General features: G+C 35.4%; 1 protein-coding gene across 1 annotated transcript in view; it reads left to right on the top strand.

Moving 5' to 3' along the window:
* Grik2 (glutamate ionotropic receptor kainate type subunit 2) overlaps nucleotides 1-25,523 on the top strand; it is a 664,108-nt gene that overhangs the window by 386,963 nt on the left and 251,622 nt on the right. Inside the window, exons 7-8 of the mRNA XM_051164424.1 lie at nucleotides 1,146-1,289; nucleotides 8,781-8,888. Coding sequence (XP_051020381.1) covers nucleotides 1,146-1,289; nucleotides 8,781-8,888 — 252 coding nt within the window. The remainder of the gene's footprint in view (nucleotides 1-1,145; nucleotides 1,290-8,780; nucleotides 8,889-25,523) is intronic.

Consider the following 25,523-nt stretch of genomic DNA (forward strand, 5'->3'; position numbering starts at 1 on the left):
TGTTATGAGTTATAAACATTATTTTCAATCATTGACTCACCAAGTGCATGGTCACTTGAATGGGTGCAGAACAGTGGAATTCATATTCATTTTACTTATGAAGCCAAATGAATTTATATTGATATGGAAATTTTGAGTGAAGAAAACAGCACAAGAGGTTAAGCTTAGGTTCCCGATAAAGGATTAACATATACTCTGAGACTCAGTCTGTGGAATGATGCATCATGATTGAGAATGGATATTTGAACAGATTTGAGCCCAGGGGTCCCGCTCAAACTAAGGCACCAGCCAAGGACAATACAGGAGGTAAACTTTAAACCCCTTCCCAGATCTAGCCAATGGTCAGAATATTCTCCACAGTTGAGTGGAGAGTGTGATACGACTTTCTCACGTACTCTGGTGCCTCACATTTGACCATGTCCCCTGGAGGGGGAGACCTGGTGGCACTCAGAGGAAGGACAGCAAGTAGCCAAGAAGAGACTTGATACCCTATGAGAATATACAGGGGGACGTAATCCCCCTCAGGAACAGTCATAGGGGAGGGGAATAATGGGAAAATGGGGGGGGGGATGGGAGGATACAAGGGATGGGATAAACATTGAGATGTAAGAAGAATAAATTAATAAAAAAAAAGAGAGAAAAAAAAAAAGAAAGAAAATAGAGCAGAAGATAAGATCTGGGCTTTCATATCTTTAAGATTTTTTGAGTAACACTCTTAAAAATCCCTTTTTTCCCCTCCTGCATTGTTTGTTTCTATGAATAATATGTGAGATACATAATCATCCTAAATGTCACATTTTCACCCAGTGTACTTGTGTAAGTGATGTGACAGAGTAAGACAGACCCAGGGAGAGTGAGAAAAGAAATAGTGTCTTCATGTATTTCCAGCTAAAAAGGCAAAATAGGACCCCTGTGACTTGGCTATTGATTGGCTTAGAAAAGACAGACCACGTGGGTCAACTGCTCTAAACGAGTTGTGGTCATATGACTACAGCGTCTTACCTGAAATGTGCAGGAAATGGTGTTCACTATAATATAAAGAAAACCTGGAAATTAGTATTTCTCTTACCCCATTCTTCTCTTTATTCTGTGTACTCCTGTCCTACAATTTTGTGAACACGGATGTCCTTTCTCTGGGCTTTCAGACAGATGCTGCTCTGATGTACGATGCAGTGCATGTCGTGTCTGTGGCTGTCCAGCAGTTTCCGCAGATGACAGTCAGCTCCTTGCAATGTAATCGGCACAAGCCCTGGCGCTTTGGGACCCGCTTCATGAGTCTAATTAAAGAGGTAAGTGGAGAAAGTACTCCGGATTAAGTCAGTGCAGTTTTCCTACCATGCAATTTTGTTTTATAACTGAATCTTCATTTCTTCCCCCATTTACTGAAAATTGATTCTTTTCTCATGTAATATATCCCAGCCATAGTTTCCCTGTCCCCCACTCCTCCCTCCTTTCCGCAGTTCCCCTCTCTAACAGATCCACTTCACTTCCATTCCTTGAGAAAAAAATCAGACCTGAGAGAGACAACAGACAAGCAGAACAAACCAAGACACAATAAAGCTGGAGGGAGGGAGAAATGGGAGGATAAAAGTGATGGGATAACAATTGAGATGTAATCCGAAAAATATAAAATAAAAAAGCGTTGTTTTTCACAAAAAAAATCAGTTCATGACTCTGATAACAAAACATATGAACCCTATGACCCTTTAAAGACTTGGTTGAAGATATTAGACATATTTTTTAAAAAAATCTATCTCTCCGTAATTTTATTTAAGCAGATATATAGATATCTAAAGAATTGTAGTATTTTAGAAAATAAGTATATTTTTAACTCAAATGTCATATAGGCTACAATAAATTTAAAACTAACATGTGAGCCATAGCTATTTTCATCTATGAAACTATCTGAAAGAAAATGTACAATTATTTTACTTATATTAACTATCCATGTTAAAATTAATATATCAGAGCAACGGATATAGTTCAGTGGTAGAGTGCTTCATTTACATATATGAGGTTATAGTTCAATTCCTATCACATTCAGACTGAAAACTAAAAATAATATATACACTCAGAAAGAGGAAAATTCGCTGCCCACTGTTAAGGAGTCAGCTTATGTATTATTTCCTGCTCATTTTAACCAAGTATCTAGTAGGAAGAGCAGGTGGAAAATTCTTCATTTACACATATGTGCAATACTTTTTTCTTCTGCATTTTTCTCTTTTCCCTATTAAGGGAAGTTCTTGGTTAGTTTATGACACTCCTTGTGGATAAAAGTTTAAATGGCCCCTTGTCTTGACTATTAAGGTTTTTTATATCCTTTGCTCTGATATATTAATTTTAACATGGATAGTTAATATAAGCAAAATAATTGTACATTTTCTTTCAGATAGTTTCATAGATGAAAATAGCTATGGCTCACATGTTAGTTTTAAATTTATTGTAGCCTATTAAGAATTTTCATGGTTGACTTAAAATGAATGATTTATTTTATAAATTATTCATCATGAAATGAAAACATGTGAATCAGATCATGATCAGGAATCCCACAGTATTGACAAACAATTTCTATGCATTTTCTTTGTCTAAATTTTATTTAACTCAGTGAATGGTACTGGTTTTCCCTGAAGAACATAATCTTTATTAGTTGCTTCACACTCCACATTACCTTCTTGTTTAAAGCACTCTCCACTTTCAGAGCTTTATACATAGATCATAGGTCTCTGTGACGGTAGAATTGATTTTTCTGAACTTACCATTTGAGTATTATGACTGTGATATGTGTCAGCTAACCCTGAAAGAAACATTACAGTACATTCCCCACTCTATTTATTGTAGGATGTAATTGAGAGCCTTGTCCACTAAATCACAGTAATCCCCTTAAGAGGACCAACAGGAGAAATTTTCTGAGGTCTCAGTACCAGGAAAAGATGTTTATCCCAAGCAGCTTCTATGTCTCCAAATATGAACCCTGAATATTACAATTTCATCATCTTTTTTCTGCTTTGGTTGCTAGGAAGTTTAAAATTGAGTATGTTAGAAAATTTTTATGACTTGTTGTGTTTTGCCTGTTATATTTTTACTATTCTCTACCTAGTTTCATTTTGCTGTTCTATACATGTACTCTGCTGCTATCTTGTTCTTTTATCTGTTACATTATTATACATTTTTCATATGATCTGATTTCTTTATGAAGGTGGGCAAAATAATTTTTTTCTATCCAACTAAGTCAATACATCATTAAATTTGCTGGAAATATATTCTAATATGATAAAGATTATTACCATGTTTTTAATTTAGTTTATAATTTATTAGCTGAAAACTATTTTGAAATGACTGTGCACTACTATCTAAGAAACAAATATCATGACTAACACATGGTGTAGTGATGATTTTCATTCACCACTAAAATATTAACCTTAATCTTTTAAGAATCATGTCTTTGGGCTATAATACATTATTTCAAAGTATGCATTTTCATGCATACCCTGTAGTATTCAAACATTTCAGATAATCATGTTTTCTAAGATTTTTTTCAATTTTTTAATTTTAATTTTATTAATTTATTCAGATTACAACTCAGTTGTTATCCCATCACTTGGATCCTCCCATTCCTCCCTCACTCCCACTTTCACCCTATTCCCTCCCCTATGTCTATGACCGAGGGGGACCTCCTCCCTCACTATATGGTCATAGGCTATCAAGTCTCATCTTGGTATGCTGCTTATTTTTTCTTGGAATGTCATCAGGCCTCCCCACCAAGGGGTGGTGGTCAAATATGGAGCATTAGAGTTCATGTCAATGTCAGTCCCCGCTCTCCACATAACTGTGGATAATGTTCTGTACATTGGGTAGATCAGAGTAGGGTTTCAATGTTTACTACTTGTATTGTCCTTGGTTAGTGCAATAGTTTGAGCAGACACCCCCTGGGCCCCAATCCACCTCTCATGATGTTCTTCTTGCAGGTTTCTAGGACACTCTGGGTCCTTTATTTCCCCATCTCTTATATTTGTCTTATACAGAGTCAGTAGGATATCCTCACATCTATCTCAATCTCCTGGTAAGTGAAGACTATTGTGGTACATGCTTTTTGGGCTAGTGCCCAATTACAAGTGAGTATATACCACGTGAGTCTTTCTGCTTCTGGGTTAATTCACTCAGGATGATCTTTTCTAGTTCAATCCATTTGTCCACAAAGTTTGGAATTTCCTTGATTTTAATAGCTGAGTAATATTCCATATTGTAAATGTACCACAATTTCTTTATCCATGCATCCACTGAGGGACATTTAGGCTGTTTCCAGGTTCTGGTGATTATGAATAAGGCTGCTATGAACATGATTGAGCATATGTCCTTATTGTGTGGTGGATCACTTTCTGAGTATATTCCAAGGAGTGGAATAGCTGGGTCTTGAGGAAACCCTATTCTCATTTTTCTGAGAAAGCGCCTGATAGATTTCCAAAGTGGTTGTACAAGCTTGCATTCCCATCAGCCATGAAGGAGTGTTCCTCTTTCTTCACATCCTCACCAGCATGTGGTGTTACTTTAAATTTTTATCTTAGCCATTCTGCTGGGTGCAAGATGGATTCTCAGAATAATTTTGATTTTTATTTCTCTGATGACTAAAGACATTCAGCATTTCTTTAAATGTTTGATATTCATCGGCTGAGAATTCTGTTTACTTCTGAGCCCCATTTCTCAATAGAGATATTTAGTTTGGTGGTGTTTAATTTCTTGAGTTCTTTATATATTTTGGATATTAAACTTTTGTCAGATGTAGGATTGGTGAAGATCTTTCCCCAGTCGGTAGGCTGTCTCTTTGTTCTGTTGACAGTGTCTCCTGCCTTACAGAAGATTCTCAAGCGTCATGAGGTCCCCTTTATTAATTGTTGACCTTAAAGCTTGGGCTGTTGGTCTTCTGTTTAAGAAGTTGTGTTCTGTGCCAATGTGTTCCAGGCTATTCCCAAATTTTTTTGTAACTGATTTAGTGTCTCTGGTTTTATGTTAAGGTCTTTAATCCACTTGGACTTGAGTTTCTTCAGTGGTCATAAATATAAATCCAATTGCATTTTTCTACATGTAGACATCCAATTAGACCAGCACCATTTGTTGAATATGCTATCCTTTTTCCATTGAATAGATTTGGCTTCTTTGTCAAAAATCAAGTGACTATATTATGTGGATTCATTTCTGGGTCTTCAATTAAATTCCATTGACCAAACCACCTCTTGCTGTGCCAGTACCACGCTGTTTTAATTACTGTTGCTCTATAGTACAGCTTGAAATCGGGTATGGGAATTCCTCTGTAGGATCTTGTATTGTATAGGATTGATTTTGCTTCAAAACAGCTCTGAGATTCCATCTTACACCCATCAGAAGGGCTAAGATCAAAAATTCAAACAACACCACATACTGGCGAGGATGTGGAGAAAGAGGAACACTCCTTCATTGCTGGTGGAAATGCAAAGTAGTACAACCACTTTGGAAATTTATCTGGCGCTTTCTCAGAAAACTGGGAATAGGGCTCCCTCAAGACTCAGCTACTCCACTCCTTGGAATAGACCCAGATGATGCACCAGCACACAACAAGGACATATGGTCAACCATGTTCATAGCAGCCTTATTCATAATAGCAAGAACATGGAAACATCCTAAGTGTCCCTCAGTAGAAGAATGGATAAAGAAACTGTGGTACATTTACACTATGGGATACTACTCAGTTATTAAAATCAAGGAATTCCTGGAATTTGTGGACAAATGGATTGAACTAGAAATGATCATAATGAGTGTGTTAACCCAGAAGCAGAAAGAGTCAAATGGTATATACTCACTTATAACTAGACACTAGCCCAAGGGACAGGTCCCATGAAAGTCTTCATGTACCAGGAAAGAGGGATAGATGTGAGGACATCCTTTGGGGACTCTAGGTGGGAGAAGTATGGGAGAATAGGGAAAAAGAAAGATCCTGAGGTCCTAGAAAACTACAAGTAGAACATTATGATGGGCGGATCTGGGCCCAGGGGTCCTGCTCAAACTATGGCACCAGCCAAGGACAATACTTACAGTAAACTTCGAACCCCTACCCAGATCTAGCCAATGGACAGCACATTCCTCACAGTTGAGTGGAGTCTGGGGACTGACTTTCACATGAACTCTAGTGCCCCATATTTGACCCTGTCTTCTTGATGGGAAGGCCTGGTGGCACTCAGGGGAAAGATAGCAGGCTACCAAGAAGAGACTATATACCCTATGATCATATACAGGGGGAGGACATCACCCTCAGTCACACTCATAGGGGAGAGGAATAGGATGAAAGTGGGAGGAGGAGGAATGAGAGGATAGAAGGGATGGGATAACAATTGAGATGTAATATGAATGAATTGATAAATAAGTTAATTTTTAAAAAAAGGTTTGATTTTGCTATTCTGGGTTTTTTTTTCATATGAAATTGAGAATTGATCTTTCAATGACTTCAAAAAATATTTTGAAGGTATTTTGATAGAGATTACATTGAATCTGTGAATTGCTTTTTGTAAGATGGCCATTTTACTATGTTAATTATCCAGATCCATGAACAAAGGAGATCCCTCCACCTTATGATCATGTTCAATCTCTTTCTTCAGAGATTTAAAGTTTTTTTCAAACAAGTCCTTCAGTAGCTTGGTTAGAATTACTCCTATATATTTTATATTGCTTCTGGCTATCATGAATGGTGTAGTTTTCCTAATTTCTTCCTCTGCATGCTTGTCATTTTTGTATAGGAAAGCTACTGACATTTAAGAATTAATTTTGTATCCAGCCAATTTGCTGAAGATGTTTATCAGCTGTAAGAGTTGTCTGGTTTTCTAAGATTTTTATAGTTGCAATATAATGTAAAATATATAATTTTGTCTCAATTGCAGGTACAATAGGAAAATGTTTTTATTTAAATAAAATACATTTACTCATCATGGAGGAATTATATTCCTATCTCATTTTCCTCTCTTTCTTTCTTTTATTTTATTTTTTACCATTTTAGTCACAGAATTTACTAAGTTACTTGAAATTAAAACAAGAATTAGAGAAATGTCCCCTGACTGGAAAAGAGCAGTTAGGATTAAAATAAAAACACTGTCCATGGATTAGACAGAACCAACAAAGGTACTGATAGCCAAGTATGTTAAAAATGAAATGTATTTTTATCTCAGAGGACATACTATTCATTATTATTAATGTAAAATTTAAAGTAACAAAAATGTCTGGAAGTATTTTCTATACTCTCATAGAGTACATTTCAGCTGCAACCTCCCCAACTCCTCCCAGGTCGTCCCTCCCCCTTACCTCTTTCTGAGATCCACTGCTCCTCCATTTCTCTTCAGAAAAGAGCAAGCCTCCCAGGGATATCAGCTGAACATGGTATAAGAAGGCATAAACACTCATATTAAGGCTGGGAAAGGAGTCTCAAAAGAGTAAGAGATACCTCTACTCCAACTGCTAAGAGTCCCACCAAAACTCCAAGCTACACAACCACAGCATTTATATATAAGAACCCTGAGAACATATATACCAGTAATATTATATAGACTGAGTAGGATATATTTACAAGTGTGTGTGTGTGTGTGTGTGTAAAACAACAATTACAAGAAAAAAAAGCTATGAATTTACAAAAAGGTGGTGAGGTTAGAAATGGAAAGGGGATGGTGTGATTATATAATATTTCCTTTTTTTAAAAGTTTATTTAAATAGTTTATTCAGATTGCATCTAAATTGTTATCCTCTCATTGTTTCTTCTCATTTGCCCCATCCCCCTCTCACCCTATTTCCTGCTCCTAGGCCTGTGACAGAAGGAGACCTACTCTCCCACCATATTATCACAGCCTATCAGGTCTCCTCTGGGTAGGCGGCTTACCCTTCATCTAAGTGCACTAGGGGGAAGTGGTCACTATATAATATTTTCAAAAAAATAAAAACATTATTTAAAAAGAAGCTCAATTGATCTCATTATGAAATTTCAATAGAAATTAAAATTTCAAATTGTGGCTCCAACAGTTTGGTTAAAGAGGGACATTTTTCTTTTATTTCATAAGAAAAATAATTTAGAAGTAATTTAAAAATCAAGGATACAAGGAGAAAACAGCCTACAAAAACACTAAACAGTGCTCATTGAGGCTCACAGAGGCTGAGGAAGCAATCCTATCTCATTTTTCACTGAGAACATATTACATAGGCATTATAGGCTGATATAAAACAATTATGGTATATTTTTTCCTTTCTTCTTCAGGGAAATGTAATATGATTATTATAAGGGAAGATTGTTAACTATAGAACTACAACAGACTCTTGTGGACTCAATTATTTTTCATAATAATAAATTTATTACTCTTATGAATTTATAGAGTTAATTATAATTTTGAATAATACTGAGTGATATATTCAATATTTCATATACTATACCTTACTATTTTTCTTTGTCCCATGATATTCAGTATATAAACAAAAATAATTATATACATCTAAGCAAAACCCTATCTATAAACATTGATAATATAACTGAACATTTATATTTCACATAGAAGTTAGAAGCTACTGAGAGGAAAATTCCTTTATACCTCACAAGAAAACACACATAAAATATGATTAAGTATCTTTTTATGAGAGGTAACATAAACTACTAAGAGGAAAATTCCTTCATATCTCACAAGAAAACACACATAAAATATGATTAAATATCAATTGTGATCATGGAAACTCATAATTTCTGCTATTTTTACTTACTTTTTAATTATGAGTATTTTTTTCAGGCCCACTGGGAAGGCCTCACAGGAAGAATAACTTTTAACAAAACCAATGGCTTACGGACAGATTTTGATTTGGATGTGATCAGTCTCAAGGAAGAAGGTTTAGAAAAGGTATGTAAGATTTTCTTTTTATTTTGAGCGGGACTCCTGGGCCCAAATCTGCCTATCATAATGTTCTACTTGTAGGTTTCTAGGACCCTCTGGATCCTTCTACTTTGCCATTCTCCCACGCTTCTCTCATCTAGAGTCCCAATAGGATGTCCTCCCCTCTGTCCCAGTTTCCTGGTAAGTGAATGCTTTCGTGGGACATGCCCCTTGGGCTAGTATGCAGATATAAGTGAGTATATACCATTTGAGTCTTTCTGCTTCTGGGTTAACTCACTCATTATGATCACCAGCCGAGGACAATACAGGCGGTAAACTTTAAACCCCTACCCAGATCTAGCCAATGGGCATAACATTCTCCACAATTGAGTGGAGAGTGGAGTATGACTTTCACACGTACTCTGGTGCCTCATATTTGACAATGTCCCCTGGAGGGGGAGACATGGTGGCACTCAGAGGAAGGATAGCAGGTTACCAAGAAGAGACTTGATACCCTATGAGCATATACAGGGGGAGGTATCCCCTTCAGGAACAGTCATAGGGGTGGGGAATAAGGGGAAAAGGGGAGGGAGGGAAGAATGGGAGGATACAAGGCATGGGATAACCATTGAGATGTAACAAGAATAAATTAATAAAAAATTAAAAAAAGATTTTATTTTTATATATTTAATGATTATATGAAACGTGATAATGAAAAAGCTTTGTTAAAGTCATAGTTCATATTTCCTTAGGTTTATTTAGTAATTTCCATATAATCTTTAAATATATAATATTAAGTACAATAGTTGACAGCTAATAATTAAGGCTAAAGGATTTCTTTAATTTTTGAAGATTTATTTCACTTTCCTGTGTATGAATATTTCCCTGCATCTATATATCATGATGATATTCATGCCTAGTGTCTATGACGGTCTGAAGAATCTGGAGGTACTGATGATTGTGACTACCATTTTGGTGTTGAACATCACTTGTAATTGTTCCCTACTTTCAACTGGGCTTTAAAATGGAAAAAAATCCAAACAAACAAACAACAACAAATCCAAAACCCCAAAACCCCAAAACCAACCAACCAAACAAACAAAAAACCCAAAACCATGGTAGGCCATTTTAAAATGAAACAAATAAGTTAATATACAAAAGTACATTAGGTGGGTATATGAATCGAAATGGTAACCCTAATTCACCTACTTGATCTGTGCCTAGTGTTCAGGAACTATGCTACAGTATTCTATATCTAATATATCTAATATATACTATATCTGCTATAGTATACTATAGTATTCAGAATACAATAATGTGTTAGTATTTGTGATATATCAATTAGCTGTATCCTTAAAGTTCATTGAAGAGTCTAGGTATCACATATTTTACAAGAGCTTAAAATGCTTGATTTTGCTGAAATAGTTTTTCCTTAAAGATAGTAAAGCAGATTTCATTCAGCAATTGCATATGGTATTGATTTATAAGAATGTTTTTTTAGCATTATTTAACCAGTATATCTGAATGATAGCTCAAACTTCTCAAAAAAGAAAAAAGTGGACATTTATTTTATAATGTTATGAAAACAAATGTGCACACATCATAACCAATATATGACTCAGGTGAAAGAACAATTACTTCTGTCTACTGAGATTTTTCAGATTAAGAACCCGTCTTATCACATACACTTGCTCTCCAACATGCTTATTCACACACAGTCACACATCACAGTCAGACACATTCCAGGCAAAAATCAGAAAAGTAAATCCTATCAAAATATTCTTTCTTTTATTAACAGCTTCTATTCTACATAATCACCCATTCAAAGCATCCAGTGTCTTTGCTCAGAATTGTTCAAATAAATCATATCTGTGTGGCCTAGGAAGCTATTAACTGACACAGAGACTGAAAGGTAATTCAAAGCTGCAAGCACTATGCTGGGCAGAATCTAAACTGCTACTAACCTAATAATAAACTAAAATAAACAATTCTAATCCTAATACTCTACATATATCCCAAGCACTTGCCAATCTGATCCTTCTCTGGTCTCTTCTCTCCTCCAACTCTGACCAGTCAAGTGTGAACCTTCACAACTATTAACTGTAAACTTCTGGCTCTTCCCCTTCTCCAGGAAGTCCTGCCTCCCACTTCCTGTTCTTCTGCCCAGCTGATTGGCTGAACAGTGCTTTATTGACAGTTGTTACATCTACTCAAGACGTTCCTCCACACAGAATAATGTGAACGCATAGCTCAAATAAATTCTAGAGCATTTTAGCTACATCATAGGAAATCCCACGACTTTAGCCATTGGACCTCTGTATTGTCTTCTACTTTTCATAGTGTTTTGGCGGGGCGGGGGGGGTTCTGCTTGTTTGTTTGTATAGATTTGGTATTTTTGTTTTTGACTTGTGTCCTTTATGGGGATAAGTGGGCACCATCTACTTCTAGTCTAGTGTCTTTATTTGTTTGTTTGGTCTTAAACAATAAATAGTGTTAAGTGTTTCATATACATTTTGTAAATATAATGAGGTGATTACCTAATTTGTATTTTTATCTCTTATCCGGTTTGGAAATATAGGGGCAAACTTAGGACAAATTTCTCTTGGCCACAATGTGTAAATTTGTATAAATTGCTGCATTCTACATTTTAAAAATCCAGTCTTATTAATTTTTTTGTTGTGTTTGTTTTTGTTTTTGTTTTTTTTTTTTTTTTTGTGACAGGGTTTCTCTGTGTAGCCTAGGCTGTCTTGGACTCACTTTGTAGACCAGGCTGCCCTCGAACTCACAGGGATCCACCTGCCTCTGCCTCCACAGTGCTGGGATTACAGGCGTGTGCCACCACGCCCGGCAAGATCCAGTCTTATATTTGATCCAATATTAAGAAAAGTTCAGGACTTTCACTTGTAGTCCAAAGGGCTCATCAAAAGACCTATGGTTGTTGTGTATATATGATAATCCAAGAACTCAAGTAAAGTAAAACAGTGTGAGTTATGGATATTGATATGAGATATCCATATCTTGCTTCCACTTCCTACTGGAATCTTAATATTTTTATATGCATTAATATATATATTTAACTTATGGTTATTTGATCCAACCCCACCCCAAAATGAATAGACTAATATTTTTGGCAAAATTGAAGAATCACATTGGAGATGTACTTAGAATTAGCCTTGAATAATGGAAATATTAAGTAGTAGAGATTGATCTACTTCATAATGAGACAATATGAACAAAGATATTGCATAGGATTTTAATAAACATTTTATATATGCATAATCATACATATATATGTAAAACAGAAGTATGAGCTACAGTGAAAATATCAGCTTTAACTCATATGTAGGACCTGTATAAATATCATAACCAAATACTTTTGGTATGAGGCCATAAACTTAAAACCATCTGAAGTGGAAATAGGGTATATAGAACCAGTAAGAGAAAATATTCGCTGAAAATAGCAATAACATAGTACCATTGTTATGAAGAAAATTCTTGAAATTTGTGGACAAATGGATTAAACTACAAATGATCATAATGCGTGAGTTCACTCTGAAGCAGAAAGAGGCAAATGGTATATACCCACTTATATTTTGACACTAGCCCAAGGGATATGTCCCATGAATGTCTTCACTTACCAGGAAAGTGTGACAGAGGGGAGTACATCCTATTGGGAGTCTAGGGGAGAGAAGCGTGGGAGAATGGGGAAATAGAAGGATCCTGAGGGTCCTAGAAACTTACAAGAATAACATTATGATGGGCAGATCTGGGCCCAAGGTTTCTGATCATTCTATGGTGAACCCCGACACAGATCTAACCAATGGACAGGACATTCTCCACTGTTGAGTGTAGAGTAGGGTCTGACTTTCACACGAACTCTGGTGCCCCATATTTGACCACGTGCCCTGCATGGGGATGCCTGGTGTGACTCAGAGGAAAGACAGCCGGTTACCAAAAAGAGACTTGATACCCTATGAGCATATACAGGAGGAGGAGGTCTCCGTCAGTCGCAGTCATAGGGGAGGGGAGTTAGGGGGAAATGGGAGGGAGGGAGGAAGGGGATAGAAGGAATGGGATAACAATTGAGGTGTAATATGAATAAATTAATAAAATATATCTAAAAAAAGAAAGAAAAGTAAAGAAGAAGCATGGCAAGTAGAAAGACAATGATTGTAAAGATAAAAACAGATCTGGAGAAAAAAGCAAATGGGAAAATTAACTGTAGAAAGAAATTATTAGTCGTTTCTTACAATAAAGAGAGGTTACTATGAGTGAGCATCTTCATTCAGATATAATTGGCTCAAGTTTTTAGTCATGTATATTTATGGGTAATATTTTATGTCTTTAAAAGTGTCCTCAACTCTCTGTGGGTCAACAGCTTTCTCTATGTATGAAAAGAAATTCATCTTGCTGATTTTATTTTTTGTTCTAAAACATATCATTAATCCAAAAATGCAAAGGCTGGCTTTCTACCTTGATAGAATTTCCAATTCAGAATGTGATAGAAAGGGCTTTAATAAATGCCCAGTCTTATGATGGTTTGAGTGTTGGAAATCTATTTTCTTACTCAACCTATCTTTTCCAATTTTTCATCTCAAAAAGTTAATATGAAGGGTTTTTTAGCAGAAGTAATTAAGATTATTAAGGTTATAAAATAATATGGTAGAACATTCTTTCCAGAGACATATGCTGGAGATTTCTGTTTTTCTGTTTTGTTTTTTTTCTTTACAATTTTTATTAAATATTTTACATATACATTTATATTATTACACGCATATACAACAAACTACCTACAGCAAGAAGAACCACAAAACAATTATGAATTATATATGTTACATTCATAGTGTTTTGACAATTTGTATTAGGCATCATTGAAAGAATATCTTTCCTATCTTGGTGAGTCTAAAATTCTGAATGTAGATCAATATCTTTCATATCTTGTCAGTATCAACTTAAAACATCTATCTAGACCTAAAAAGATCATAACCCCTAAACTAAAGTATCTGGTCTTCAAGCCCATCAGAGACTTCAGAAGGAATACATTAATTACCTATGTATGCAGGGAGTACAAATTGAGACAGGGTTTCTCTGTGCAACCTTGGCTCTCTTGGAGCTCACTCTGTAGACCAGGCTGGCCTGGAATTCACAGAGATCTTCTTGCCTTTGCCTTCTGTGTGATGAGATTAAAGGCAAGCCCTACCATTGCCTGGCACAACCTGTATATCTTAGCACCCTTAATTCTGTTTTACAACAACTGGGTGGGAGAAATAAAGAAACTATGTAAAAGTATCTTGTACTACACCAAGTTGTTACATAAAATTAAATAAATGAATAAACAAATGAATAAAAATTATTTTGATCAAAAACTGGCTAAAACAGCAATGGGTAAGTAAAGTACTAGATATTTATTTGTAGCAAGAAAAAGACATAGATAAACATGATCATGTGATTCTTAGGCCTTTGGAACTTGTTTATAGGAAGAATATAGATTATTTTGTAATCTTAGACTAAAATATTGGGTATAGAGGTTAATGGAACATTCTTGGGTAATTTTGATAGATTATAATGCATAGGTAAATGTGCATAATATAATTCTTTCTGGATTACTGGATCTCAGAAAGAAACAAGAACTCCTTTTGGAGCTGAGAAGTGATATCTGGCTGCTTTCTGTTTATGGTTGAAGAAGTTCAGCAAGCTTATAAAATACTAATTTATTTGGCAGAAGATATATCTAGAAAGTGTAATCTGCTTACAGCTCTTATCCAGGTCCTTGACATGACAATACAATGTAACAATACAGACAACAGAGCAGTAAAAGTTGGGCCAGCCTAGTCCTTTGTAACTGCCATAATCATCATGATTCCCTGATGCTGGGTGTGCACTTGTATAATTTGATATTATTCATGCTAAGCTTGTGTCTTGTGTTGCTCCAAATTTTCCTTACTATGTCTCAATTTATCTTTTTTGCAATGAAAAGTTTACTTATTTGATTATATATTAGAACTATGCAGCTTGTTTCTTGATTTATATAAGTTAAAAGATTGTCTTGAATTTAAGACCAACTTAAGAATCAGGAACGGTATTGGAACTGTGTAAGAGTTTGGTGAATTTAGAGCTGAGTTGAGTGAACTTAGTTTTCATTATTGTTATCATTTTCTTTTTCTATTCTGTTTCTCTCTCTCTCTCTCTCTCTCTCTCTCTCTCTCTCTCTCTCTCTCTCTCTCTCTCTTTCTCCTCTCTGTCTCTGTCTCTCTCTCTTCCTCCCTCTCTCCCTCCCTCCCTCCCTCCTTCCCCCTATCTCTCTTTCTTTCTTTTTAGACAGACCTCATGTATGCTGAACTTCTGATCTTGATGCCTTCCTCTCTTGAGTGCTTAAAATCATGCATTATCATGCCTAACTTATGGGGTTTTGTGGATGAAATCTGAAGCTTAGTGAATGTTATTCAAACAACTTGCAAATGATTCACATGACCAACAAAGGAAGCCTTTTTTTGTTATGAGTTTCTACGTGTAAATTTGTGATGTCAACTTGAGAAGGTATAGAATCATGTTTGGGGAAAACAAACAAACAACAACACTCCCCTCAAACAAACAAAAATCCAAACCCATGATAAAGCCTTTTTATATTATTTCCAGGAAAGATTTGATAAGAACACTTATCATAAAGGTAGGCATCACTGTACCTTTGGGTACATTCCCAGACTAAATAAAAGAGGAGAGAGCATACTGAAATATGGTATCCTCTTTGCATCCTGACTAGATGCAGTGTCACTAGTTGTCTCGTGCCCCTATTGCCAAGTCTTCCTTTCTGAATTGAGATGTGAGCCAACAGTGAACACTGATTCCTTAAGTTACTAATTGTGCAGTTATGGATTATAGCAAAGAATAAAGTAATGAACACATTTTATTAACTTCTAAAATATGAACCTAGTTAAAATATTTGATAGGAAAAATAAACACACTTCTTTTTTTCATTAATTACTTTATTTACTTTATTTCCTATTCTGAAGTTTTCCCTCCCTCTTCCTCTCAATTCTTCCCTCTCCTCTCCTGTTCGTCTATCCACATCTCCTCAGAGAAGGGGAGACCTCCCGTGGAAATCAACATGCCTTGGCATATCAAGTTACAGTAGGACTAGGTACATCTTCCCATTCTGAGGCTAGATAAGACAACCCAGCTGAGGGAACAAGATCCAGAAGCAAGCAACAGATTCAGAGACAGTTCCTGCTCTTGCAGTGTGGGGTCCCACAAAATAACCATGCTGAACATCTCTTATATATGTGTAAGTGGCCTAAGTCCAGGCCATACATACCCTGGTTGGTGGTTCAGAGTCTATGATCCTCCATGGGCCCAGGTTAGTTGATTCTGTAGGTTTTCTTGTGGTGTCCTTGACCTCTCTGGCTCCTATGATTCTTCTTCCTCTTCTTCCACAAATTTCTCTGAGCTCTGCTTAATGTTTGGCTATAGGTCTCTGCTTCTGTTTGTATATTTTTTGATGACAATTATATTAGCCTCCTGTCTGCAAGTATACCAGAATATAATTAATAATGTCAGGAGTGAGCTCTTTTTCATGGAATGGGCCTCAAGTTAGGGCAGTCATTGGTTAGCCATTCCCCCAATTTCTGCTTTATTGACGATTTGGATTATAGGCAGGAAAAATTGGACATCAAAGGTCTTGTGGCTGGGTTGGTGTCCCTATCCCTCCATTAAAAGTCTTCTTTGGTCACAGGAGGTGGCCATTTCAAGTTCCATATTTTCTATTGCTTGGAGTCATACCTATGGTCACTCTCATAGATTCTTGAGAGTTTCCATGTTGTAGGTTTCTAGCTTGTCTCAGAGATGTCACCCTACCCACTGATTCTATTTCTCTTTCACTCAGTCCTCCCAAACTTGATCCCTCCTGTCCCATCTCCACCCATTCTCCCACTCCGTTTCCTCTCTCCACCCACCCTCTGTCTTCTAAGTGAGACTCAAGTATCCTCTCTTATGCCTTCCCTGTTACATAGCTACTTTTGGTCTGGGCATTATAGCATGGTTACCCTGTACTTTATGGCTAATATCCACATATTAATATCACATATAAGTGAGTACATATGGTGTTTGTCTTTCTGAATCTGGGATAGCTCACTCAGGATGTTCCTTTCTAGTTTCATTCATTTGCCTGCAAAAAAAAAAAAATTTTTTTTTTTTGGTATTTCGAGACAGGATTTCCCTGTTATCCTTCGCTGTCCTTGAATCACTTTGTAGACCAGGTTGGCACTGAACTCACAGTGATCCAACTGCCTCTGCCTCCTGAATGCTAGAATTAAAGGCATGTGCCACCATAGCCAGCTTTGTCTGCAAAATTTATGATGTCCTTGTTTTTAACAGCTGAATAAAAATCTGTTGTGTAAATGTACCATATTTTCTTTATCCACTCTTTGGCTGATGGACGTCCAGGTTGTTTCCAGGTTGTTACAAATAAAGCTGCTATGAATATTTCAGTATATAATAAGATTTTATCAACAGAATATAGTTGAACAAGTGTCCTTGTGGAATTATGAAGCATCTTTTCAGTATATTCCCAGGAGTGGTATAGGTGGGTCTTGAGGTAGATTACTTCTGATTTTCAGAGAAACTACCAAATTGGTTTTCAAAGTGCTGGTAGAAGTTTAAACTCTCTCCAGCAATGGAGTGCACTTACACCTTGAATTCCCTAATAGCATAAGCTATTGCTTAAATATTTGTTCTTAGCCACTCTGACAGGTGTAAGATGAAATCTCAGCATCATTTTGCTTTGCATTTCCCCGATGACTAAAGATGTCAAACATTTAAGTGCTTCCTGGCCATTAAAGTTTTTTCTACCAAAAATTCTTTGTTTAGATCTATACCCAATTTTTAATTAAGTTACTTGGTTTGTTGATATTTATTTTCTTAAGTTCTAGATAGTTCTCGCACATCACCCCTCTGTCAGATACAGGGTTAGTGAAGATCTTTTCCCATTTTGTGGGCTTCCATTTTGTCCTTTTGATGGTGTCTTTTGCCATACAGAGGCTTTTCAGCTTCATGAGGTCCCAATTATTAATTGTTGGTGTTAGTGTCTATGTTTTTGGTATTCTGTTCAGATAGTTGTCTTCTGTGTGTCAATGAGTTCAATGCTATGTTCCACTTTCTCTTCTACCAAATTTAGTGTGTCTAGTTTTACGTTGATATCTTTAATCCACTTGGACTTGAGTTTTGTGCAGGGTGATAGATATGGATGTATTTGCATTCTTCTACATACAGACATCCTGTTAGACCAGAACCATTTGTTGATATGTTCTTTTTGTTCCATGACATAGCTTGGGCTTCTTTTTAAAAAATCAAGTGTCTGTTGGTGTGTGAAACCCACAGTTCTTATGTTTACAACTATGTAGAAGATAAGCCAGAAATAACAAATAAGTTCCCATTAGAGACAGACAGACACACACACACACAAAACACACACACACACACACACACACACAGAGAGAGAGAGAGAGAGAGAGAGAGAGAGAGAGAGAGAGAGAGAGAGAATTGTGTGATATCATCAGAGCACTGAGCATATAGTTGAGCTATGATCACTCTATCTTAGTAATAGCTATAGATGAAAATAAACTCTTCACATATTTTCAGCTATATTGACAGGAGCTATTGTTTAGAATCCTTTGAGATTGGTAGTGTACCATGAAAGATTATCAATACATATCCCTTAATGTATCTATAGGCAGTGCTTTCCTTCAAGCACATGAAGAGTCAGTGAATACTAATCCAGACTTCATTTGTCTTAAACAATAAGACAAATAATTTTTGTTGAAGAATCTTCTATTCACTGTATATAATTAACAAAATAATAACCAGTAGTTTTCATTGTCTTAAATTTTTCTCATCTGAAAAAAGAAGTAATAAAATGTTGTGTGTTATGTTAAAATTACAAATGTTTTATTTTTATTCATATTTATAAATGTATGTATGTGGCTATATGATGTCAGAAGAGGCTGTCAGATAGTTGAAACTGGAAAAACAGGCAGTTGTGAACTACCTGATATTTGGGCAGATGCTCAAACTTGGGTCCTCTAGAAAACCAGAAAGTTATCTTAACTGTTAATTTCTCCAGCCTCTCTTATCCTTTACTTTTAATTGGGACTTTGTTTCAATGTAAATATTCCTCAGCTTCTCAGTAGGTACCACTTATACCTGTATCTGCGAGAGCATTTCTATTTGTCATCCTTAGACCTGTGGCTGAAGCTAAGGCCTTCTCTAATATGTAGATACAGTAAGAGGGTTATGGAACTCCCTTTCCTGAGTTTACAGATGTACATATTTGAGGCACACGGTAGTTTCATACTGTTTCGTGAAACAGGGTTTACCTCTCTTATAAATAAGTGATAATTTTTATAAAAATTTTCTTTGTTGAACTTTCACTTACTTGCAGAATTGTGTACTTATTAATGGCCTAAGGAAAAAAGTAGCTGAATAGGAATTACAGTCTTCAAAATTTATCAAATATCAAAATATGAATTTCTACATTAGGTAAATGAAAATTATTTCTTTAATAGTATTATAGATAGGTGAGTTACAGTAGTTTTTTCTTTCATACCTTATAGTATTTGGTACATGTATCTCAGTCCCCATTGCAACAATCAACACTAACTTTCTCATAAGATGTTTTCTATTGACTCCCAATAGGATATTGGGATAGTTAATAGTTAATGGCAATGGTGTGCAGTTATCTTCAAGCTACTCACATTTGTGTTCACATCCTGGAATATATTAAGCTCATGCAATTATGTGCATATAATAAATACTCAATTTAGTCTCTTATTTAGAAATAATCATATGTCTTGACCTAAAACTACATGGACATTTCCATGTTACTTTATTTATAGTTATTACATTACCTGATAATAATAAACATGTCATTTGCAAAAAAACAAATTATAGTTTAAAAACCATTTTTGGATAATATTTTTGTTTAAAAGTCAGTAGAATTTCCTGATTTTGGGGCAGAAAATTTCTTGTTTCTACCCACAAAATTGCTTATTTGGCTCATCAGATAACAATCATAATTTGAAATTTTCTTTCACAATGAATTCTAACTAAATTTAACTGAGTTTAAATACTAAGGGAGGAGATTTCAAGTCCAACTAAATATGAATTGCATATATCCTTGGAAATTGACACTATTTGAAAAGACAGTTCACCATTCAAATTTTACATGAAGAAATGGAAACCCATTACCAAGTTATTAATTTTGTAGTTAAGTATATGCTTCCTTTTGCCCTAGAGAAAAATGAAAACCATTAATGTAAAAAATAAATGTTTGTGTAACTAATTCTATTTAACAGTAAATTGTATATTTATTGAATTATTGTTCTCAAAGTGACACTGTAGTTATCAAATGGTGAATTGAATACATTTTCTTTGCACCGTGTTTATGTTCTTACTAACGTATGTATGAAGGCACCCCATGCTCTTGCATGCTGAGTGCTTATCGGTCAGAAGAACAACAGCCTTGTGTGAAGTGGTTCCTGTCTACTTTTGTGAAATTGGGTGATAATGACTATTTTCATCTTCATTCATATTTCAATGAAAACACAACTAGCAGATTTGATATCAATGGTTATTGGAAATGTTTCACTTAAATGGATCACTTTAAAAAATAATATTCAAGGATTTAGAAGGGTAAGAGGAAGCTAAAAATACGCTCTAAATTCCTACCAGCACATAGTAAGAAAACTACTGTGTTAGATAAGTAAAATGCCTATATTCATTTTCAGGTACAATGAGTTGGAAAATCTTGGTTTGTAACTTTTTCAGAAAGAATTTGTTTAAGTAATAGGTTTAAGTTAAGAAGTAGACATTTTTAATAAGGATGCTATGAACATGGTTGAGCATATGACCCTGTTGTGTGGTGGAACATTTTCTGGGTATATTCCAAGGAGTGAAATAGCTGGGTCTTGTGGAAGCCCTATTCCCAGTTTTCTGAGAAAGTGCCAGATAGATTTCCAAAATGGTAGTACCAGTTTTCATTCCCACCAGCAATGAAGAAGTGTTCTCCTTTCTCCACATCCTCGCCAGCATGAATTTTTTTTATCTTCGCTGTTCTGATGGGTGTAAGATGGAATCTCAGAGTCATTTTGATTTGCATTTCTCTGATGACTAAAGATATTGAGCATTTCTTTAAATGTTTCTCAGCCATTCAATATTCCTCTGTTGAGAATTCTCGGTTTAGTTCTGAGCCACATTTCTCAATTGGGTTATTTGGGTTGGTGGTGTTTAATATCTTGTGTTCTTTTTAGATTTTGGATATTAGACCTTTCTCAGATGTAAGGTTGGTGAAAATCTTTTCCCAGTCTGTAGGCTATCACTTTGTTCTCATGACAGTGTCTCCTGCCTTACAGAAGCATCTCAGCCTCATGAGGTCCCAATTATTAATTGTTGACCTTAAGGCCTGGGCTGTTTTCTGTTCAGGAATTTGTCTCCTATGCCAATGTGTTCCAGGCTCTTCCCCACTTTTTCTTCTAATCAATTTAGTGTCTCTTGTTTTATGTTAGGGCCTTAATCCACCTGGACTTGAATTTTGTGCATGGTGACAAATATGGGTACAATTGCATTTTTCTACATATAGACATTCAGTTAGACCAACACCATTTGTTGAATAGCTATCTTTTTTTCCACTGAATAGATTTTACTTATTTGTCAAAAATCAAGTGACTATATGTATGTGTCATTTCTGAGTCTTCAATTCGATTTCATTGATCACCCAGCCTATTGCTATGCCAGTACTATGCTGTTTTCATAATAGCCAGAACATGGAAACAGCCCTAGTGTCCCTCACTAGAAAAATAGATAATGAAACTGTGGTACATTTACACTATGGAATACTACTCAGCTATTAAAAACAATGAAATCCAGAAATTTGTGGACAATGGATTGAACTAGAAATGATCATAGTGAGTGAGTGAGTTAACCTAGAAGCAGAAAGAATCAAGTGCTATATACTCACTTATATCTGGACACTAGCCCAAGGAGTATGTCCCACGAAAGTCTTCACTTACGAGGAATGTGGGACAGAGGAGAAAACATCCTATTGGGACTTTATGTGAGAGAAGCATGGGAGAATGGGGAAATAGAAGGACCCAGAGGGTCCTAGAAACCTTCAAGAAGAATATTATGATGGGTGGATGTGGGCCCAGGGGTCCTGCTCAATCTATGGCACCAGCCAAGGACAATACATGCAGTAAACTTCGACCCCTACCCAGATCTAGCCAATGGACAAGGCATTCTCCACAGTTTAGTGGAGTCTGGGGACTGACTTTCAAATGAACTTTGGTGCCCCATATTTGACTATGTCCCCTGGGTGAGGAGACCTGATAGCACTTAGAGGATTGATAGCAGAATACCAAGAACATACTTGATACCCTATGAGCATATACAGGGGTTGGAGGTCCCCCTCAGTCACAGTCATAGAGGACGAGAATAGCACGGAATCAGGAATGAGGTAAGAATGAGAGGATAGAAAGGATGGGATAACAACTGAGATTTAATATGAATAAATTAATAAAATATTTAAAAAGAATTAGACATTTCACGTGTGTATGTTCAAGAGAATCAAAACATAACCATCGTTTAACTATCAGTCAATACATTATATAAACTACTGCTTCAGTCTTTAACTTTTCCATACTCTCAGAAGTACAATTAGGAAGAACCTTTCCCTAAAGATGGATAGATAATATACCCAAGACAAACTATAGTTTATCTGTCATGCGGCTGTTCACTATTTATTACTTAGACATGTATGCTATTCCATGATGGAGAATCCACCTTATGCTAAGGTTCAAAATAACTTCTAGTATAGTTTCTCATTACGTCACAAGGCTTTCCTTGTAGAAGTTTTGGTATAGTTTTGTTCAAGACTGATAAATCTGTCTTAGGCTATATCAAACTATGTACATAATAAAGATAATATTTCAGTTGGATGTGTACTTCAGTACATTCATGTACACAGGTGCTGAGATTTAAGCCCAGAGATGAGGATGTGCTGTATTGTAGGCAACCATTCTATTCTGTTGATATACCCCAACTCTATAATTTCATACTAAAAACAATGATTTTCTTTAATCTTAATATCCTGTGGGTTTTCTGTTAGAACATTTCAATGTCATTGTATAAAGAAAAATCTGATAGATTCCATTGTGCCATCTTAAATGGATACTTTAATTTAAACTGTTTCTTATGTTTAAGTAAGTTTTACAACTCGTATTTCCAGGCCTATCTGGGAATAGTCATTTTATTCCTGCTCGGGGATGTTTTTGGTATTATTGACAGTCATCTTCTTACTAGAATTCTATAGAGAAGAAAAAAACATGTCCAGTAATTTTGCTTAAAACAAAGCTGGCATATACCTTTAATATAAATGATACATGCCTAATACAGATGACTTATGCATATTTGGAAAACTGGAGATATCATCAAAAGGCATCAATGTGATATCAAAGGAACATTATTCTAATAAAACTGTCAACACATAAAGTGAAATAATCTATTTATTGAGATAAAACACAAAATATTTCTCTAGAATACTTATACACTATAAAATACCTATCAAATACAGGATAGTGTGTGTGTGTGTGTGTGTGTGTGTGTGTGTGTGTGTGTGTGTAAGCATGTAACAATAATTAAAAAGTAGAGGTCGTGAATTTGAGAGGAAAGTTGGGGTGGAAAAGGTTAGGAAACAGCAGCAGTGTGGAAATGATATAAATAAGGCACACACACAGGAAATTCTCACAAATAATAAGTTAAATAAAACAGGAAACAAATGTAGCTTAGGAAAGCAGTATAAGGTGATGATAATAAACATCATAATCTTAAAAATAATAAGCTTGAATAAAGCAATACAGGAATATAAAAAGAACACAAGGAAGTCCTTTGCTTCTGGTCTTTCTTCTTAAGCTCTGTGTAGGCGATATTACATAAATATAGCACAAGAGCCAGTTATGAATGTTCTTTAGGTCAACACTAACTGGTAAAAATTTAAGCTTCCTCATGATGAATTTACCTCATTCTTTTACTCACATTTAAATTATTAGCTATTGATTATGCATGCTTGAGACTCCACCTTCCTCATTATTTGGATATGTTATTATGATCACCTTCATATATTTTAGTAAGTTTTCACTAATAGGTGTAAGATAAAATTTCAGAGTCATTTTAACTTACATTTATTTGATGGGTAAATAAGGATGTTAAATATTTCTTTTAGTGTTTCTTGGCCATTTTAGATTCCTCTCTTCAGAATAATCTGTTTAAATCTGTACCCTATTTTTATTTAATTTTTTTCTTTTTTAAAAGATTTTTAAAATTAATTTATTCATATTATATCTGAATGGTTATCCCATCCCTTGTATTCTCCCAATTCTCCCTCTCTCCCATTTCCCCTTATTCCCCTCCCCTATGACTGTGACTGAGGGGGACCTCCTCCCCCTGCATATGCTCATAGGGTATCAAGTCTCTTCTTGGTAGCCTGCTATCCTTCCTCTGAGTGTGTATCTCTAATGTCTTTATTAAAAGCTCAGACCTGTCCACGGATATGTAAATTTATGTTTTTCTTCAATACTATTTCATTGACCAATGTATCTGTTTTTATGGCAGTGCCATGCTGTTTTTATTACTATAGCTTTGTAGTTCAACTTTAAATTGAGAATGAGATAACTGTACTTACGGAAATTTCTTTCCGTTTATCTCCATTTGAGTTGCCTATAGATTTTCTGTAAACTGCCACTATTATGCTTATACGTCTCTTGTGTTCTTAATCTCTCCAGTACTTTTATTATGAAGAAGTGTTGGGTTTTGTCAAAACATTTTTCTTGATCTAATGAGATGATTATGTAGCTTTTTTCTTATACTTTGTTTATATGATAGATTACCTCTATTGAATTTTGTATATTGAACTATCTATCCTTCCATCTCTAAGATGGTGCTTACTGTATTGTTGTGGGTGATAACTTTTCTTGGATGCAGTTTGCAAGTATTTTACTGAGTACTTGTACCTATTTTTCAATAAAGAAGATTTGTTTATCATTCTCTATTCATGGTACGTGTGTGTGGTTGGTTTTCAGGAAAAATATGGACTCATCAAGTATTTTGAACAATGCTCCTTCAACTTCTACTTTGTGGAATAATTTTAGAAGTATGGACCCTAATTCTTCTTTGAAATTCTTACAGAATTCTGTACTATTACCATTCTACTAGAGCTTTTTCCAAGGGGTGGGGGGAAGGGAGTTTTGAGAAGCTTATGACTCTTCTATTTCACCTAGGCATTATAGCTCTGTAGAAACTGTTCGTCTGATCTTGATTTTATTTTGGTGTTACTTACTGAGAAAAATTTTTATTTCTCTTAAATTTTCCAATTTGCTGGAGTAGAGGCTTTTAAAGTATATCCTTATGATTCTCTGAATTTTCTCAGTATCTATTGTTATGTCTTCCCTTTCATTTCTGATATTGTTAATCTGAAATTTTCTCCCTGCCATTTAGTTAATTTGGATGAGGGTTTGTTGATATTATTGATTTTTCTAAAAAAAAATAAAACAAACTTTTTTTCCTTGATTCTTTGAATTGTTTTCTTTGTTTCTATCTTATTGATTTTACACCTCAGTTTTA

This window comes from Acomys russatus, chromosome 21, assembly GCF_903995435.1.
Source record: "Acomys russatus chromosome 21, mAcoRus1.1, whole genome shotgun sequence".
Lineage (NCBI taxonomy): Eukaryota > Metazoa > Chordata > Mammalia > Rodentia > Muridae > Acomys > Acomys russatus.